General features: G+C 31.9%; 1 protein-coding gene across 2 annotated transcripts; it reads left to right on the top strand.

Moving 5' to 3' along the window:
• The first annotated feature begins 626 nt into the window (after positions 1-626).
• Positions 627-20,945, top strand: LOC124354146 (zinc transporter ZIP9). 2 transcript variants are annotated; one of them, XM_046804393.1, is made up of 7 exons: positions 627-871; positions 7,636-7,747; positions 8,741-8,884; positions 15,303-15,365; positions 17,831-17,988; positions 18,523-18,657; positions 20,502-20,945. In XM_046804393.1, exons 1-7 carry the CDS (start codon positions 776-778, stop codon positions 20,703-20,705), a joined length of 912 nt encoding a protein of 303 aa, XP_046660349.1. In that variant the 5' UTR covers positions 627-775; the 3' UTR covers positions 20,706-20,945. The 2 variants fall into 2 exon arrangements, with proteins under 2 accessions (XP_046660349.1, XP_046660351.1); XM_046804395.1 differs by lacking the exon at positions 15,303-15,365.
• The last annotated feature ends 260 nt before the right edge of the window (positions 20,946-21,205 follow it).

Genomic DNA, 21,205 nt, shown 5'->3' with positions numbered 1-21,205 from the left:
TTTCGAAAAGCAAGTGGAGCGAGTTTTCAAACTCCAAAAAAAAGCTGTCAGAATAATTGGAAAGTTAAACTTTAAAGAGTCGTGCAAGAAATCTTTTAGGGATCTGGAATTGCTGAATTTGTCCTGCCTTTATATTTATGAAGTGAACTTCAGAACACAGCAAGACTTATAGGTGAAGTTTTAATAACCCCTCACTACCACTTAAAGTTGTTATGTTTATTTAACATCTAATTCAGTTTCGATGTACCTTGTCTTTGATTGATTTAGTTAAGTTTAATAGTTCCTGGTTACAAATGTTGACACTGTTATGTATTGTTTTAAAACTTTTTCAATAAAGACGCAATCTGAAATAACTTAGTAAATTATTTCACTTCGTCCTTGTCTACTGTTAACATTTGATTTTTTATCTTGATTAGTTCTCTCATGTGATATGTTTTCCACAATAAACCATCTTAAGCTTGTATTTTTGGACTATTATTTTTATCATTGGTTTAGTCTGTAGGAAATAAATAAAATTGGAACAAACTTATATACTTCATCACAAGCACCACCGATGTGTTGTATAGATATACGATGAAGCCCGCCTAAGAACTTTGTACGATGAAAGTATGCCATGCAATAATATGTTTGATTGTAAAGTGTGAAAATGGCGACGTCTGCAATTGCAATTTGCTGTTATGTTTATATGTTGACAGATGTATTGTACACGTATTAGTTTGATTACACTGCAGTAATAGTTAGTGCTTGTTCAGAATAGTTTCTCTTCACAGACATCATGGAAGAGACTACTTTTTTAATTCTTCTGTCATTAGTTATGCTTATTGGAAGTTATTTTGCTGGATCAATTCCATTGGTTATGAGCCTCTCGGAAGTAAGGTTATATTTACACTTTCTACCAATGTAAAAAAATGTTTTAATTTAATCTTTTTATGCTTAGAAATATATTTTGACAATTTTAGTTGTGATCCAAATAATTTATTTAGATTGACATTGATGTCAGACTATCCAGTATATTCATTTAAAAAATTAAATTTGTAGATATTACCTTGAGTAACAGTAAAATTTCTGGACCTACTTACACTGACTTTTACATTATAAATGAAATGCATATGTTAACAGATTTTGTAGTTTATACACATTATTAGAGTCATGAGAATATGAGATATCAGGAACTTAGTGAATCATTCATGAACAAGATCAAAATATAGTGTATTTGTACGTGAAGAGAAAGTTAACTTTGTTCAGTAATTTTATACATCGAATAGTCTATGTACATTACCAAGCTATGAACGGCTTCTTGAAAATTTACATGCTGTAGTAACAATTCCAAGAAAAGTTATTAACCTAGTTTACCATAAATTTATCATTAAAACTACTCAAATAAGGAGTTAAATAATTTTTAAATTAGAAGTGATACACTCTGCATATAGGCTATGCAGCTAATTAGTAACTTGTTTAAGTGTCACAGTCTGGGATACATTTACACATTCTCTAATATTCAAAGTAACTTTTAAAAGTGAAGCTCAAATGTTATATTGTATTAAAACTCATAAGATTGAAGACAGGAAAAATGAAATATCCCAAAAAATGGAAAGGCAGAGTATGATAAACGGACCCGGTTTTTATCTTGCTTATTACAATCATCGATACTTTATATAGCGAATAACAGAACTATCAATCGATATCAGTGTATCTAAAATACTAAATTAATGTCATATGTTTTAAATTAATAGAAATAGTTTAAACATTTACGTAATGTCATAAATACTAAAGGAACCATAACCATTAATAAAACGATAAAATTAAGAAAAGTGAAAGGAAAAATGTCATTTAAATAATAAAGAAAGGTAACAACAAAACAAACATCTAACTGAGAGAAACACAGTACATCATCTTTGGGTGTTATTTTGTTTAGTTTTCTAAAGTTAAGTATCTTTTTTTATTGAAAAGAAGTTACTTACAAATAGAAATTGTGTTTAGAATTAGAAAATGTGTATACAGTTGGTACAGATAATCTATTTATTGTTATTATTAAATACTATGGGTTGATTATATTGTTGTAAATATCTTTGGTTATAAAAAATCGGGTCTGCTTATTGTACTCTCCCCTAATGGAATTGCACAACCACAATGTTTGTTTGGTTGTATTTAGAGTAATATTTAAATTATTTCTATATACTGAATGTAACATGCAGGAAATACATATGTATTGAAAAGTATTAATTCTGAATACTTTGGGAACTATTATCTTGGTACTTTGGAATTATCCGGAGGCCACTATTTTTCGAAGAGTTTTTCTTATCACTGACGTAAAAAACAACACTATTAGAAAGAACAGACTTTATTTGACTTAAGTTTATTATGAAAAGTACATGTCATGACGGTCGGTTCTTGGTTGTCTACCTCCTAAAAGGATTTTTGACGAGAAAGAGGCCACTCTCTCCCCATCTACTACTTGTTATTAAGCAATATATATCTAGGTTTAGACTAGTTAATAGTCAAATAGAAGTCATTTGACAGGTATTTGGTCTTCCGATCATATGTTAGTTAGATTATTTAAACACATATGTGAAAGAAACGGCCAAATACAAAATAAATAAATCGTAAAAAGTGAGGGCTCTGTGGTGTAATGGTAGCACATTCACCCGGTAAGTGAGAGATCCGGGTTCAAGTCCCAGCGGAGCAAGTACTTTTTGTGATTCAATGTTTATTGAAATTAAATTAGGTTTAGACTATATTATAAATATGTTACTAGTACTATCATTGTTAAACAGCATTGACGGCGCCACCAAAGCCCACACTAAAAGCCAGGGTGATTTCCGATTGGTACTTATCCGACCTCAAATCATGTCCCAGATTGTCCAACTTTTCTGGTATCAGATCTGCCACATGAAATGAGGTTGAAACAAGAACCGTACTGTAAACAATGTCTTTTAGTTGTCCCCACAAGTAATAGTCCAAATGAGTTAAGTCCGGAGATCTTGCTGGGAAACACACTGGTCCTCGTCTTCCAATCCTCTTGGCAGGATATTGTTAATCAAGAGTTTGGCGGACATTGATTGCATAGTGAGGTGGAGCCCTGCCCGGAAGAATATTTTGCAGGAAGTGATTGTACATTTGACAATTCAAATTATCTTAAAAAAAGTAGACAAAAAGTGGTGCCTTTAATTATTCCACACCACATGTAAACCAGTATCTCTGGTTGTCAATCTCCTTCATCTAGAGGGGATTTGCAACAGACCAATACCTCATGTTATGTCGATTTACTTCTTCGTTGTTATGTAACTTTATCTTATCACACCATAGGACTTCTCTAAAAAAGTAACGGATTTTGCTGGAATTGTTCTCTTGTCCAAATGCTGAAGTTCATTCGGTGAAAGTAATCTTCTTCTTAGAGCTCTTGATGTAGATAAATTCGATAAGATTAAATTTGTTATCTTTTAGAATTCTCCCAACCTTTTAGATAGACACTGCTGAATCAGAAGTAAACCTTTTAACTGAATTGTGAGGATTCATCGTAAAACCTGCCAAAATGTCAGGTGTTTTTCATCCCTAACAGGTCTTACAATCTGCTTATCTTTGTTCGGTTCTTGCCGAACACATCTAGTCAAATGAACATGATTGGCCAATTGCTGGAACAAAATTAAAGAATGTTACTTTCGCTCTGTGTAATGTTGTGAATAGGTTCCGTAGCAGCTACATAGTTTTGAAAACACTCACCTAATATCATAAGCATATTAAAACTCTCTCCGTAAGAATAAGACATTTTAGGAATATTTATGCAACACTTGAAACAAACACAATATGACTTCTAAATCACTAGTGAATGCAAGGAAAATTAAACAATAACCAATACCCAGAACAATTGAAACTAGGCTAGTTTAGCCCTGTTATTACATCATAAGTTCCTGTAATAAGAACATACTTTGTACTGCAAGAGTGGATTATTTATTATGGCCTCAATTAGCTTTAGATCAGTAGAGTTATGATAAAGGTTTTTTATGTGTTTTAAAAATAACTATGAGTGTTTTTAATTCACCTACAAACATAGTAAAATGAGTTTCTAAGTGCTATTATTAAAATGGCACTAGATAGAAAAAACTTCAAATACAAAAAAGTTTGTTTTAATAGGGTTTTAAAATTGTGTACCTTGTAACATATTATGTTGTTATTTGAAATTTTTTCTTTTTGTGTTTTTAAATTTATTAATGGTTTATGATTTTTTTATTAGAAAAGGAAATAAAATGTTACACCACTCCATACTTCCTCATACGACATGTAGTAAACATCATACAACACAAATTGTTGTGCCTAGGTCTTAATGAGGGCTGACAGCAGAATTTAATGTTAAAACCTAAATTATATACATTTTATCTTACCCTGTACATATGCGTAAACATAATATTGAGTTTTTAGCCAAAATGCTCAGTGTACATTGAAATTTAAAATGAGGTATCACATGACCTATGTTCCTATTCAAAAGTTTTCCAAAAACAATCCCCACCCCCAAAAAGTGCCCTTTTGGACAAAAATTTTTCCAGGTTAAAAATAATTTTACTGAATTTTTTGGGGTCAAAAATGGGGTATCTGTTGAAACAAATTATGCAGTTTGGTTTATTGGCTGATATAGATACTGCACAGGTGGTTTGAAATGCCCGCTATATACATATACTATTAGTATTGTAAATGTAAAAGTTTGTGAACAATGATGTTTGGAAAAGTAATGGACAGATTTAGATGAAATTTAGCATATGTATATTGCTCTGATAAGAAATAACAACACATGAAATTAAATTAAATTAAAAACATCTTTATTATAGAGGCGAAGTTAAGACACGTTCTCTTTGCCACTTAACCTCTACTTCTAAAAAAACTACTTCTTATAAAATACTTATTCCAGAATTTTGTATTTAATGTACAAAATAATATATGTTGTAGTGTTCTGCAAATAGTTATGATAGTAGTATTATCTAACTTTTATTATAGATGGTAGCTATGAGGAATTGAGACCATTTATTTAGATTATTTTAGTTACTATAAATTAGTTTCTTTTGACTTTGTGGGATGGCATATTTACAATAACCGAAGGAACAAAAAAGGTGGAATCGAACAGTAATATTATAACACAATGAACCATTCGCTCTGTTACTGCAATTGTTGGAAACAAATAAACGCAGTGAACCTGTGACCATTGCAAACGTAGTGAAAAAGCAATACACCAGACAAAAAGTCCAATTCTTATGGCAGTAAATTATTGAGGGAACAGTGGGCCTGTTTTGCATTGAACAGTCAGTCATATGATACTGATCTATAATTCCTAAACAGAACCCAGAATATAGGGTGATACAGCAAACAGAGATTGGAAAGCAAAGGCATATATTGTACTGTATCAGATTTTGTACTGTATATCCGTAAAGTAGGCATGCATTTCATTTTAGGTAATTAAAATAATCATACATATTATTATTAGCCCATAGTGATGGTTTGAAAAGGACTTGTGTGTGGGGAATATTTAGAGAAAATTTTATTTATTTTGTTGGTAATTATTAAAACTCACTCTCCAACTCAGGACCTCAAAATACTGTTCTTGAAACAATTCTTTGAAAAATCTATCAGGAAATTGAAAATGTCTCCCAGTGACCATCACTTATCACAGGAGTTTTTGGTATATAATTTAAAAACGGATATGTCTATGATGTATGATGTCTCACAAAGAAAATACTGAACTATATTACTAAATCTATCGTTATACATGTAATTCGTGTGCTATTATACTGTTACAGTAATTTCAGCTAGTTTTATTTCAAATAAATGGGTTATTACGAAAAGATAAAATTTAATTTATTCAAACCACATGTAATAAACACCTGAAGTTAGTTTTGTAAAACTGAAAATTGTTATTGTACAACAGAAAGTATTAACATTAAAAAGACAAAAGTTTGCAGCTTGTTCATTATTATTGAAAATACTTCACTCTAACATACAATCTTTCCAAAGTAATAAAAATATCTTTCTAGAAGACAATACAGAAAATACTCTGTGCTATGAATGAATCCCTGGTATTATTTTATATTCATAACCCATGTATGATGTCTCAGTTATTCAGCAGACAGTTGATGCCATGCTGTATCTAAAAGTAGATGCTCTGCCACTTGCCACTGATACCAATGACTAACCTATAGATGTGTAGCACTATTTTACTCATACTGTATTCGACTAATTCATAAAAATAGGTATTATTGGTCAGATTGCATTGACTAATTGATAATGTCAATATTTAATTCTTGTGATTTCTGAGATCAAAGTGATACTATTAATCCTGGCCAGGGCTGTATAAGAGTGGGAATGTCGAAAAACAGGCCTCTAGCCAGCGAGAAAATACTTAGTATTTTGGTACCTAGTAATACCAAGTATCCTGTCTTGTATATAGCTTGATTACTCAACACCAACATTTCTAGCCGTTATAAGATGAGATTATGTGACTGGTAAAATAATACCAGGGATTCATTCATAGCACAGAGTTATTTTCTGTATTGTCTTCTAGAAAGATATTTTATTACTTTGGAAAGATTGTATGTTAGAGTGAAGTATTTTCAATAATAATGAACAAGCTGCAAACTTTTGTCTTTTTAATGTTAATACTTTCTGTTGTACAATAACAATTTTCAGTTTTTACAAAACTAACTTCAGGTGTTTATTACATGTGGTTTGAATAAATTAAATTTTATCTTTTCGTAATAACCCATTTATTTGAAATAAAAACTAGCTGAAAATTACTGTAACAGTATAATAGCACACGAATTACATGTATAACGATAGATTTAGTAATATAGTTCAGTATTTTCTTTGCGAACACCTAAGATGAAAAAACAAACCTGTATAAGGTTTAGTGTATATCCTTTCTGTGGTTTTTGATATAATTGAAATTTATCATAGACTTTATGGTTAGGTTTTCAAAATAATTTCTTAGTAAGCACAAGGAAGTTACAACAAAATTGTTTTCAATTTTCCATATAAATCGATTCAGTACTTTTAGAAATTTCCTGATAATAAAAATTTTTAATTAATGTATTTTGATTTTTCGTGAATTTCACATCAATTAATAAAGGAAAAAAATTGATTTTAGTGTATCTATGGAATATGTGAACTAAGGGTTATTACTATATTTGATCAACTATTTATTCAAAGTATACAGTATGAGGCATGTAGCTGTGCGTACGACCTTGACTAGTGAGGATGGGGGCAGAGAATGGTGCTGCGAGAAATACGTTTCTACAAACATAGTCTAGGCACTATCCCACTTTCCTTCCCTGCTGTTTATTAACACACCGGTGATTTTACGCATGACTATAACTTTAACCTGCTATGGTCGCACGCGCGCTCAGCTACATGCCTCCTAAGTTACTTCTTCGCAGTTAGATTGCGGTATTATAACAACCATTTCGTAATGAGCAGCTAAGAAGTAAGACAAACTTATTTACCAAAATTTCATGTAAATGTGAATGAGAATTCAAGATGAGTCTGTCAGTGAATTATAGTTTGTATTTAAATGTGGTCATGTGGATTCCAGTGTGAATTTGCTTAAAAGCATAAACACTTGGCTCTATAGTAATTGAGAACTGTACGTGCCCTTAGGCCAAACTACAACTGGTCTCAGTGTTTGGTGCTGGGCTGCTGGTGGGGACCGCTCTAGCTGTCATCATTCCAGAGGGAATACGGTCTCTGTTCTCTTCAACTCATCCTCACTGTAATGTTGCAATTTTCTATTCCAGTGTAGATTAACATTGTGACATTTACTGATATTCCTAGTTGCTGCTAATTATTTGAGTTTAATTAAATAAGGTTTAATTACTCCATTTGCATAACATCCACTGTGCAGCTGACAAAAATTGCCATTTGACAATAAGGCAGAAACTATATTTGATTTCTTTGTATTGGATTTTATAATTTTACTTTTCATTTATTTGCTTATTGGCTAGTCTGTGACATGAATTATATTGTATTTACTTGTGAATGATACACAAATCTTTTTAATTCCAAAAACTATTAACAGGTTTTTTTAAATTTTTTATACTTATTGTGTCAAAATACAAAAAAAATCACTAACAACACTAAACTAAGAAGTACTGTAGATAAATTTCCAATACTAATGTCTTCACCACTTAATGAGATATTACTTTACTCCATGAGCAGTATCTGTGATACTTCCGCTCTTGAATCTATTTCTTTAACTGTGCTGTCACAGTTCGAACTCGCCACACAATTATTTTTGTGTAAAGTAGAATATTTAATACAGTCACTTTCTTAGTTATTTTGTGTGAGTTTGTAAATGCCATTTTGAAAGTTTTAAAGATACTACAGTATTTACGTCATGAAATTATTCAAGGTCTATAAGGTGAATGTGTGTGCTGAGCTTGATCCAAATAAATTAACTATTTCGGGAGCTATTGCGTTCAGTAAAAATACTAAAGCACACCCACACTTTTGTTTCATTCAAGTATTGTTTTGGTTTTTGAAAGTCACAAAGGACGCAGTCTAATCAACATTTTCCTCAAGTTCTAACATAAAAACAATAAAAAAATTCAATTCCAAATATTCTATAAATTCCACTATCTTAAAATTCTTTTAACATCATCGTGCTGTTTGCAGATGAAATTTTTCCCTTGTATATAGCTTATATTTTTATGTGTGTTTTAGGGGTGATATTTCTGTTGTACTGAGAGTAATGACTGTTTATTAGCACACGCCACCACAGGGGAGTCGATGACAGTTATAGAAATGCCGTCAGAAGAACCTGACCTCCACTCCCTCATCGGTTTCTCACTGGTTGCTGGCTTTGTACTGATGCTGCTCATCGACCAGTGTTCTTCCTATCATTCGAGAGGTCAGTTCCGCCTCTATCAATAACAAACTTATAACAGTAGTTTATCATTTTTAAGTTCCCTGAACCTACAAGGGCGACTTGTACAGGAAAGGAAGTAAAATGTACATAATTGTATGGAATAAGCCTTATAGGGTTTATACACCTAGTTCAAGCTGTTTCAGTTTTTTATTCCTTCCAGGTATGGATTGGTCGAGTCTGTAAACTTAGCAGTTGTTTCCACAATTATTTCATTTTCGGTTGAACAAATTCTATTTCTTTCATCCTTTATTTCATGTTGCATGACAGAGAGTTATCTGAATCAGCCTTAATTGGAGGGCAGGAAAAATGTATATTATGTTAGAATTTAGAATTTTTAAGTTTTTCGATCACAACTTCATAGCCTGGAAGCCAAGAGCCAACTTAAATTGTATAAGCACAAAACCTAGTTATCCTTGAAATTGATAGGGTAATTATGTTAAAAAGAAATAAATTGTCAGCTGTGCTAGTTTTGATGGGGTATGAAATGTGAGGTTATCGAAAGGGTTGAAAATATGGCACAAATGTTTTTTTAGCTTCATACATTTGAAATATTAGGAATGGTTTCAAATAAAATCAACATCACCTTGACTATATAAAAACTAATTATTTGACTGAAAATGATGACTGCATTTTTACCTTGTTGATTTTCAATGATTTAATTACAGTTTGTTTTGAATATATAAAGCTATAAAATTGGAATTTCTAATTATTTATCTTTTGTTGTTTTAAACCTCTTGAATCTTATTTTGACCACTGTCATAAACTTGTGGGACTGATTGTAAATTTCTGTCTTAGAGAAAATATCTCTATCAATTTGATTAAAACCTTGATTGTACAATATAAATTGGTTTTTAGCTTCTGGACTATGAGAAGGATCAGCTGGTGTATCTATGTGAAGGCAAAGGACTTTTTGTTGGCTCAGCTGAACACATTCTCTTGCAACTTTTACAATAGTACATTAACACACATAATGTATGCTACATCAAATAATGTACACCTGTAGGCTCTAATAGTTTAGCTCATTTCCAAATAGTTCAAGAAAACTTTCCCTAATTCAAACCCAGAATCAATCACCATAATTTATACTCAGGTAAATATATTCCTTAGATTCCTAGATCTCATCCATGGGTTGCACAGATTTTTTTTAACAATTCATGGCCGCTCAACATTTATGATTAGTACACATCAATGCACTTAGAATAGATGCATCTGTATTACTTTGAATACATGTATCTAACCATAAAAAATCGCTTAAACTCAACAGTAGAGTCAGTCCTGCTCATGCAGTTCCTAATAACAGTGTTTTGTTTCCTTCTGAATTGCTGAGTTAGAACATTTTCTTTGTTTTCTTATTTTATATACTGGAAATTGTTAAGTTTTTTAACTGTTGGAAACTAAGTAATTTAATGTGAATGAATAAACATAAATATTCAGTTAATTTAAAACACTTTCTCCTTTTGAATTGTCACTTAATAAGTTCAGATCAGTTGTCTTAACTTTTGTTTTGTCTGTGTAGTTTTTATTTCTGTAAGTTTGAAAAGTTTTTCATTTTCAGCAGAGCATGGATGAAGACATTGTTTTTAACTCAACATTGTTAAGTAATAAATGATAGTACCATTTTTTATTATTGTTTAGTTATGTGTCTTTTTACATTCTTTGGAAATAATACCCCAAATTTAGGGAATATATTCTAGGATTGTTTGTTTGAAATATTATTGCTTTGCAGTAAAGAAAATATAGTTGAGTATTTTTCAGTAATATTTTAATATATGAAAAATTGGTTTCCAATGCCATAACTATGATGCCTGTAGTAGCAGACTATCATTAAAACACTCTTGTGTGCTAGCTACTGTAATGCTCAAGACTCAGAGTTTAAACATTATATGTTATAACCGAAGGAATATTTACCTATTCATTATCACAGCTTGGAGTAGCAGACAATATTATTATATAACTCTGGGAGTGTTAGCACTTGTGCTGCTTGGTTAAAGTAGTAAAAATTATTTATTTCTGACAAACCAGTGGAATATGCATAACATCACCTGGAGATATTATAGATGAATAAGTTTAAATTTCCACCCACTTCCCCAAAATAGCGATAGAGGAGTCACCTCAAAAACATTGAAGAAGGTGACACATCAAGTGATACCAAAAATTAAGTTCTGATAATACAAAACCAGTGACATCAAGATATTTGATTTCTGATGCTCTGTCCAAAATTACTCTAGTTTGGACAGATATTTAATTTGAAGAAATACTGATAAAAACCTTTTACTTACTTCTATAAATCCCGATATTTTAGTAATAGGAATAAAATTATGTTAACGGTAACCCCATCATATAAGTCCTCATTTTAAAAATATTGTCCTTTTCGAAAATGTTTGGCAGCAAGTAAGAATCCTATGTGTGGTGCTTTGAAAATATTGACTAGTTTTAATTTAAAATTTTGAAGCTGCAGCCATTAGGATAAGCAATTTAGACTATCATTACTTTTTATCGAACACCTTGCTCAAATCTTGCATTGTCTCTGAAATATCTTGAACAGCTCCTTGAATTTATCATAAATAAGAAGGCTTGCAAACATATTGTTCTTACAAGTGGCTAATTTGGCTGAGCTTTATTGAAACCACCACTTAGTTGGCAGGCAAGATTTCTCTTCTATTTGCCAGAGGGTTGTAAAAATTTCTTTGGTGGGTGACACATTGAGATATGTTATTGACCAGTAATGGACAGTTTTATAGACATTCCGATTTAACAATATCCATTTTCATCCAACTGTTGCAGGAACCCGATTATGTTCTTGAGAGGATGTTTTGTTACGGCTTAATAGAGATTTGCAATACATCGAGGTCTGCTACGATTCTGGCTTTTTACTCATCAGTTAGTTTATCTTTGACAGCCTGGCTGGTGATTTGAAGGGACATCATACCTATTATTGAGCTCTCTGTTGTCTGAATTAGTAGATTTTTACAGGCCTAGTTAGCAATGTCCGTGTGGCCCCTACGATGTATCAATAGTGGTGTATATGGAAGTTCACATCGACTGATAGGAACTCATAGTGTTTTTCTAACTTGTGACTGAAAGATATAATGCTGATTGGTAAATATCATGTAACTTATTTGTTTTGTGGCTCGTGGTCCTTTAACAAACCTAGTTATTGTGTTGGAAGCTATAAAGGTATAGATGGAGTTCCTTATTTTATGCATTAAGTCATTTGGCTATGCAAAATCTAGGTTCTAGGAGGTTAGGTGGAAGCGAGGACTTAACTTCACCTCTATAATAAAGATATTCTTCATTTTATTTCATAAATATTTCCTACATTAAATTTCCTTGAAGATTTGTCCCATAAATTTCACTAATCATATTGTAATTGATGTATTAACAAATTAATTAGTTGTACAGCCTCACTGATTATCTATTGGATTGTTACGAAGTCGGTTCAAAAAGTATTGCTGTGAGTTCACAAAAACTGGCTCCATCCATCTTTCCTTCTAACGGATCATAACATCCGGTTTCATTCCACAAATCTTGGAATTAGAAAGTTTTATTACAATCGTGGAGACAGGAATAGTCCTTACAGTTTATTTGTTGCTCTTGTGAATGTTTCAGTGTTGTAGTTTACTCTTGCTGTATGCTAATGTAAAACACTGTATTTTTTTAAGTTATGTTTTTGTAACAGTTCATTTGAAACTGCACTTACTCTTTTCAAATTTCAGTAATCATTGGAGCTCAAGAGTACTGCAACGAGCCAGTTCTAGTTGCATCTTATCTGTGCAATCACTGTGCACAATACTGCTGCATATTTGTTAAACATGTTTGCTTTCATCTTTGTATCATATCACTTTAAAAAATTATCTTATTTGTCGATACTGAAAAATTAAATAATGTTGAGATAATTTATTTTAAAGTGAATAATAAGAAGAAATGTGCCAGCCCAATCATGAGTGTTATTGGATTATTGGACCATCAAACAAATGCACATAAAATATGAACAACCGTGTTAACCAATGTGAACAGCAAACAAAGGTGATAAAGAATTGTAATAGGAGAAAGTGGTCTGGCTGCATCAAACTGCAGAATACAATAGAAATAAGTATCGTAATTCATAATTGCAATTTTTATTGATTTTATTTTATTCCTAACACCCAAAAACTACTTGATGAAAAATATTGTACTTTTTCATAGCATTGTAATTTTAAAAGTACAATTTTGATAAGTGTCATTAGTTATAAATGAAAGTAACATTATAATAATATATAAAGTACAATTTTTATAAGTGTTATTAGTTATAAATGAAAGGAACATTATAATAATATATTTAATAGGCAGAATTTATTATTATAAAATTAAACAACTTCTGCATAATGCAGTACTTAATTTTTGACACATATTAATTTAATAAAAAAATTACTAATACTACTGTATTACTATAGACATAAAAACAATAATAATAATTATAAGTATAAAAGCTTGAAAGTAAAGTTACAAGAGAACTTGCTGCATAATGTGAAGAAGCTTAATTTTACCCACGAAAACTGAACTGCATCTCTGTATGTTGCAGGAGTTAATGCAAGTTCTTGTTTACACAATGATTGACAGTGATATCTCTGCAATATTTAAAATTGAAATTTTAATGCCAGCTCGTGCTACAGATCTGTTTACACTAAACAATTTTACTATCCGACACTGCTCTCTAATTCTCGTGTATGTTTGTCCAACACACGAGAGCTCTTGTGTCCATTCAGACTAGCAGTTGTTACTGTGGGGTCTAAACTTGCACAATTTCTTACTATGTAAACGTAAATATTTATTATGTATTAATAAAAACAATTTTTGATTCTGAACGAACCAAAACAAACAAAGAACTGACTTTTGTTGTTGTGTTGATTTCATAAATAGTTAAAAAATTATTGTATTCAAGCTTTATAAAAATACGTGTTTTAAATGTTGTATAAAATGAGCTCATATGATAAAAAATGACATTGCTCTCTTTTTAAAATATTTATTATTTAATATAATTGTTTCTAGTTTTGTAACTTTCAAGCTCTATAATTTAAAATAGATGTGAATAAAAAAAGATTTCCGCAGTAAAATATTTGTTGTATTTTCGTAATATTAAAATAAACTCAAATTAATGTTACAACTTTACGGAGCTATTTACATTCAGAGAAGTTCAGCTATTTAAGTACAGAAATTTTTTATTATATTTAAAAAAATATTCTTCCTGACCATTTAATTTATTATTAAAAATCCAAATTACTTTATTAATTGCTATAGACAAATATACACTGAGTTTTTTATCAAAGGGACTGTAAAGCTGGTCAATTTCACCTTGACATTTCTGAGAAGACTACAACTGTTCCTCACAGGTATAATTGGTAACATTCTTTTGTTTTATTTATACAGGTTATTTGAAGAATTTTTGGGTGTGATCATTTTCTTCCAACGTACATTGTAATTTGGTTTATTTCTCTGGGGTTCAGGTCTAGGCCTACTTTTAGTTATGAAAAAGTCAAAAAAAAAACCAGCAACGATGTCTGGTTGACCTAAAGTCGACGTGCAAGCGGTCTGTGGACATACCACGGGACCTATAGTTGACAGCCGATTGCAACAAAGTTTTCAGTTAAAGTTCCACCCGCATTCGATTCAACGTCAGTATCCTAGCCTTCCTCAATAATTAGTTGTTAATTTGGAATACTAATATCACTGTAAAGACTATCAAAATCGTTTACTTAATTTAATATTTAATCATCATTGATGAAACTTGTAGTAGGATCGGCCATGTTCGGCTCAAACACAATGCGAGCACAGTACCATGGTCAACTTAAGTCGACAGCTGACCTCAAGAGGTTAATGGTTCAACACAAGTTAGCTTTTAGAAAATACTATAATTAAAGATACAAACTATAGTGTCATGTTACACTGCAACAACCATCAGCCTAATATAAAAAAATTATATGTTTGCCCATTTTCTTTAGCTATTTACATAACATTGGATAAAACAAGATTCAGTAAATTTTGGTAGGCAATATTTCATATACTTAATGTTCATTATATAACACTTCTAATCATGATTCAATCTGATCATCTCAGATCTTGGAATTCTTAGTAAGTTGTGGCCTCACACCCTGGTTATAATGACTACACTTCACTAGGGCAGCTATGTGAACTGAAGTAAGTGGAATAAGATAACAACCAGGGCTGCAGGAGCTACACAAGGTTCCATCTCTCCCATGTGTTAGTGTCAGGTGAATTAAAATGGGTTTTTTGTTGATGCACTTTTAGTATCTTTCCTTTTCGAGCATTATTAGACTTTTATCTGTACTATCACTTAAAATTAAAGATACAGAAAAATCTCTTGTACCTTGTTGTAGTGTTAAGAACATATTTTTTATTCCAGAAGTTCATAATGGGAAATCAAATCCAGATCCTGATGGCAATAAACCTTTGCTAAATACAAGTAGTAAGTCAGCTCATTTTATGTTTCAGAATTGACATTAAAAGAATATTGTACTATTTTGAAATTCGTTGATGCTTAGTTTGGCTTTTGTCAATTGTTTTATAAAGATTGTTTTTAAATTTAAATTTTTTAAATCTTTAAAAATGGATTTTCTTGTTGTGTATAGCCGGGAATAAGTTCAGCTTTGGTGACAGAAGCTAAGCTTGTGCTTTAATCCTTTTTGAACAACATGTGTGACTCTGTAAGTGTTTTATGTTTTGAAGTGGGAATTTTGTGAGTGAATGTTTATGTTAAAATCTTTATTTGTTTCGACTTCAGATAAACCTAGTCTCAATTTTAAATCAGTCTATCAGAAATAACGTTAAATAATAAATTAATTTAAAAAATGTGTCCCATAAGAAAGAGAGGGGAAGGATTTATGGAGATATATGGTACATATAATTTTAGTTTGTGAATGCAAGTATTGTATTTTTATTCAGTCAAAACACCCCCTGAATTTGCCCTCTTCATGCTGTGGTGGAAATACTAAATAGATGATAAATGTAAATATAGAGAGGGATTATTTTCAGTTCAATCCTCGAAACATAGTGTTCTTTCCTCGTAACACATGATAATGGCAAATGTCCTAAATCCTCTTTTTCTTTCAAATCAAGCATCATCAATAATACATTCACACACAAATATTTTCAGTTGTTACCATATCTTAAAGTGTAAAAGTACTGAATCTAATTTTTAATCATATTCAAATTTTACTGTTTGTTTGGTTTTTTATTTTATCATGCAAGTCAAGTTATTTCCAAAAAAGGAATCATTAGTAAGGTCTTGTGAAGTGTTCTATAGTAAATTTCCAGCTGTTTTAGTAGAATCTAGAAGGATTTCATGAAACGTTGGTTAACTAATACATATCTCAGCAAATAAACACAAGATAACTCAAGCAATGAATTTCCAGGGAAGAGTAAGCACCAAAAACCCAGCCAAGAAATATTTTCTTCAGCTGAGAAGTTATGGATTCTGTATTAGGGAGTGTGTAAGGAATACAATCCTTTAGACATTTGTAAAAAGGCAAAATGGTCGTAGGTGTCATTATTCATTATTATTGGGTTGATTAAAAAAGAAAAGAAAATTTCCGTGGCAAACTCATAACCAATTTCCTTTTCATCACTTAACACATAAGCTTATCCTTGAAGATTAGTGAATTCTCTGAAGACTGAAAAGTAGTGGCAGTGAAAAGGAGAATGCGTGGTGTTAGATAAATGATTCGGATATCCCTTGTTCCCTTGATTTGGGTATCTTGAATTATAAAAAAAGATTACCTCTATAGTAGTACCTGTAATATAAAGAAATGTTTATGGAAAGTGATTTTGTTCAAACAAGAATGCAACTGCAGGGACAAATGTTAGTTTTTCAATTTGCAAGATTCACGTAATTCTAAACATAAATAATAATCCAGTATGTTTGAAAGTTAATGTTAGTTCTAAGAGATATACTAACTGGAATAGCCAATTACAGCTTTACAAAACAATTTTCCAAAATCTTGTTTCAATTTTTTGTGCAGTTTTCTTGCTACTGTTCCTTAAATTATCTCTCTATCTGTATAAAAATGAGATTCGTCCAGGAAGTGTCCAATACTCAGCTACATCTTACATTTGGACCAAGTGATTGTTATAGTGGAAATGATTGCTTTAAAAATCCCCAACCACACTGTGTCGTAACTATTCTACCTCAATGCAGTCAGGGGCTACACTTTCATGTGCTAGTGTTACGATCCACTATGATGCATATTATGTAAGAAATTAACCATCCTTCATCTAAGATTGAAGGAGAGCCAAATTCCATCTTTCAGTAATGTTATAATACATTAAAGTCTTTGGTGGTGAGTCTATTGAGAATGCCAAAATAAATTTCAATATTAATACCCTTATCTTGGCCTTTGAAGGAGCTATTAAGCTATTTCAAAAGATATGGTAAAGTGATGTTCCTGAAATAGGAGAAGAGTACTTTGTTACCATAAAGTGACATATATTCCAGGTACATCACAAGGTCGGATATTTTCTGGATAAACTTTGTTTCAAACCATTGGTCGCTTTATGGCTTCAAGTTTGCAATATTAGTATTGGTATTAGCAATTACTATATTAAAAATTTTCATCAACCAACCTCTTAAAACTTTTTATTCTGTTTGAAGATATTGGTTGTTGTGAATTTTTAATGTATTGATTACAAAAATAAATCAATATAAGCCCCATCTTTAACATTAATTCTGGTAGATTGAATATTTTAGAAATATACAAAATATTGGCCAGTTTTCTGATAAGGTATTCCTTTAGCTAAGGTATTATGAAGGTTAATATGAACACTAAATATAACTTTTTGCTAGACTATATGATAAACCCGAGTTCTATTCCTCAAATCATTAAAACATAGTGTTATAACTACATCTTGTCACTTGCTACAAGTGTGTTGTACCAGATGTGGAGGTGGGTGGTGAGCGATTACGAGGCAGTGTGACTGCCACCGTGGGTCTAGTGGTCCATGCGGCAGTGGATGGGGTGGCACTGGGTGCCGCGGCAACTACCACCCAGACTGATGTGGAGATGATAGTCTTCATAGCAATCATGCTTCACAAGGTAACTTCTAACAGACTTGCTCAGATTGTTTTGTTAGGTGAACACCGTAGACAGGTTGTAGACGTGTAGGTCATTAGAAATATTTAGCATTTTTCTGGATTCTTAACCACTTGACTGCATGCTACCATTGTTGAATTTCAATATAATCATTCAAGTAAAAATTACAGTTTGTGTCAAAGTTTGTAATAGTTTTTAAAAGTACAGCTCACAAATGATACTACCATGTTCAATTTTTAATTCATCCCATATGCGTAAGGATATTCTTTACAAAATTACATTTATCCATTAGTAATAAGATAATTATTTTCACTGTACCACATTTTAATACAAGTAACAACTTATTTAAAGTTATCCTACTGTATTTTGCTTGATTTTTAGACATTTATTTATTATTTCAATTATTTCTTTGAGGTTGTCTTGAAGTTTGTCATATGAAAGTTAAATCATTCAGTATGTTTAAAAATCATACAAAATAAAAACCCAGACCACACATTAGAAAACTGTGCACATTTAATATACTGATAATGCTCCCAGGCACCTGCAGCTTTTGGGTTGGTTACATTTCTGATGCACGAAGGCATTGATCGCAAACGCATCAGACGCCACTTGCTGATCTTCTCTCTGGCAGCTCCTCTTCTCGCCCTAATCACTTATTTTGGAATTGGCCAGGTAAAGTGATACTACTTTTTAACTGTCCACAATTGATTTAGCTAAGAAATATTAACTAAGTTGTTAACATGTTTTTATGTTTATTTGCAAAAACTCATCTCTTTAGACACAGTCTGCAACTTTCAAAGCCATAACAACGTTAACCAATAATGCATTCTTTATCGTACAGATACAAACTTAACTGGACATTAATTCATGAACTTGACTCTGAAAGCTTTCAAAAATCATTTAACATCATATTAAACAAAAAAAACAGTCATAAAACAATACCAAAACACATTACATAAGTGACAATTATGATGAGAGGTGTAAATGTCAAACAAACCGAGCCAACATCAATCACACTTAAGTCTTAAACAATGTTTCTGTCTGTATCGTACAAACTTACGATGACAGACAATTGTGAAAAATTAACCAACTCGTAGACAACATTTCCATATTGTCATAATCCACCTGCAGGAGAGTTCACTTCTAGCTAGTTTAAACCTACCAGTAGGACCTAAGCTGAGTACAACAAAAACATTGTGTTGCTTAACCCTTTGTATTTGTCAGACCACTGAGTGTGTCCATACTGATTTGTCACTCAACTCAGGTGAAATTACAGGTAGTTGTCCTCAGCTAATGGCTGGCAGGGTACTGCGTCTCAGCGACTGTATAATCATCTATGTCACTTCGATTTATATTTAAATTGCATTATTGGACTTTTGGCCCTTTTAATTTTAATGACTGAGATTTAAATGCAATTTACAAGCACTTTGTTAGCTTTAAGCTTAAAACTGTTTTTGATTAGTTATATATTACTTTCTTGTAAATGTACCCAGTAGTATATAACTTAAGTTATAGTTCGACCTTGTTTTATTTGCAAAATAAAAATACAATTAGTCTCAAGTAAGTTTCTAATATCAGCAGAATATAAACTCATTTCCAGATTTTAAGGTTTGGATTCACCAAGTGCACTAGTATTTTAATAAATTGATAGGATAAAAACTGAAGCAGCTACAGTGGCACTGAAACTTGGATAAAAACTACTCTAAACAGTGCTTGCCGTTGTATGCACTACAAATAAAGAAATTAGTTTACTTTCTTATTTGCTTGAGAGATTGCAGCACTTTCCAGCCACGCCTGGTAAGGATTGAATTTTATAACTGCGCAGACAGTGGCTTACATATTGTAGCCTGACAACTGTCCTGTAGAGGACAGGAGTACATTGAAGGGGATAATATCAAATTGTAAATATTTGTGAATAAAATTTATTGAGCCTCGGTCCGGCTTTTTTCTAGCCACATCGGACTAGAAAAAACCGGTATGCCCATTGACTTTTAAGATTGTTTATTTGTCTTTTAACATATATAAATGCAGTTGACATCGTCAGATCATTTATAATATTAGTATAACTAGCCAATACCAAATTCCTCAATTTCATTTGATGTTGAAGGAGTAGAGGGATAGAATACTTATTGTTACAGCAACAAGCCAAATTACAGATGCGTACAGATTGCTCATATCGCTAAATTTATAGAAATCAAACAGTCATGGTGAATGGTGTGGTATGGAGTGTTTCTTTCTTGTAAACATCATATGACAAAATATTCAATAAGTACGGGGCGGGGCTGTGGATTCAACTACAGTATAAGAAGATGACGAGGAAGAAGAAGCAAGAGAAGAGAATCCACTCTTATGTATTTTTGTCTACTTCTTAGAGTTTTTATCTAAGAAATAATATACAATAGACGTACATATTTTGAATGATCCAAAATAAAATTAGGTACTTTGGTATTTTACAGAAGCCACTCTGTCCCTATAGTAATCCATGTCCGTGTGTAATAACATCTTTGTCTTGGCAGGAAGGGAAGGAGACACTGTCATCAGTCAACGCTACTGGTATCGCGATGCTGTTCAGTGCCGGGACGTTCCTCTACGTGGCAACGGTGCATGTCTTGCCAGAGTTGACGTCTAGGGCAGGTGGCAGTTTCAAGCCCAAACAGCTGATGGTACTGGTGCTGGGAACAATGTTGCCTCTTGTATTGACTCAAGGACATCACCACTAGCCAACACATCGGTACAACAGTCCTAGCTCGATATAACACAACTGATTTTTTGACGTTGTTATGTTTTCCTAGTACTTCTTCAAATGATCATGTTCGGTGGTAACTCATTAGTTTCTATAAGCAATGGTTTTGTCTTTTGTCTAAAAATTGTATCTGGTCTGTAAATTGATCAGTCTTGTATGTTTCTCTAATTAGTTTTACTCATGAGTTATCAGCAAATCTATAAATGTTAATATGGTATTTGTGTGATTTAAAACACCAAAGAATATCATACTGTAAAAGCTTCTGTCTGGAATTCAGGGTGAGAAAATTATATGTTTCAGCAAGACGAGAAGTCATTATATTTGAAGATAATATTCTGTACAAGTCTAATGACCCTTAATTTGCTTTGATATTATTTGGGGACTTGTAGTAGCCAGCACAATTATTCAGAACTGTTTATGTGTGCACAATATTATAAGTAGACTGGTTCACTGATAGTGATCTCAGATATTGGTGTC

Source organism: Homalodisca vitripennis, chromosome 2, assembly GCF_021130785.1.
Source record: "Homalodisca vitripennis isolate AUS2020 chromosome 2, UT_GWSS_2.1, whole genome shotgun sequence".
In the NCBI taxonomy this organism is placed as follows: Eukaryota; Metazoa; Arthropoda; class Insecta; order Hemiptera; family Cicadellidae; genus Homalodisca; species Homalodisca vitripennis.
This window is presented reverse-complemented; position numbering and strand designations above follow the sequence as displayed.

Coding starts and splice junctions, on each gene's coding strand:
- LOC124354146 (XM_046804393.1), top strand. CDS start 776: ATGGAAGAGACTACTTTTTTAATTCTTCTGTCATTAGTTATGCTTATT. Junction 15,366..17,830: donor ACCTTTGCTAAATACAAGTA/GTAAGTCAGCTC, acceptor GTGTTGTACCAG/ATGTGGAGGTGGGTGGTGAG. Junction 17,989..18,522: donor TAGCAATCATGCTTCACAAG/GTAACTTCTAAC, acceptor TAATGCTCCCAG/GCACCTGCAGCTTTTGGGTT.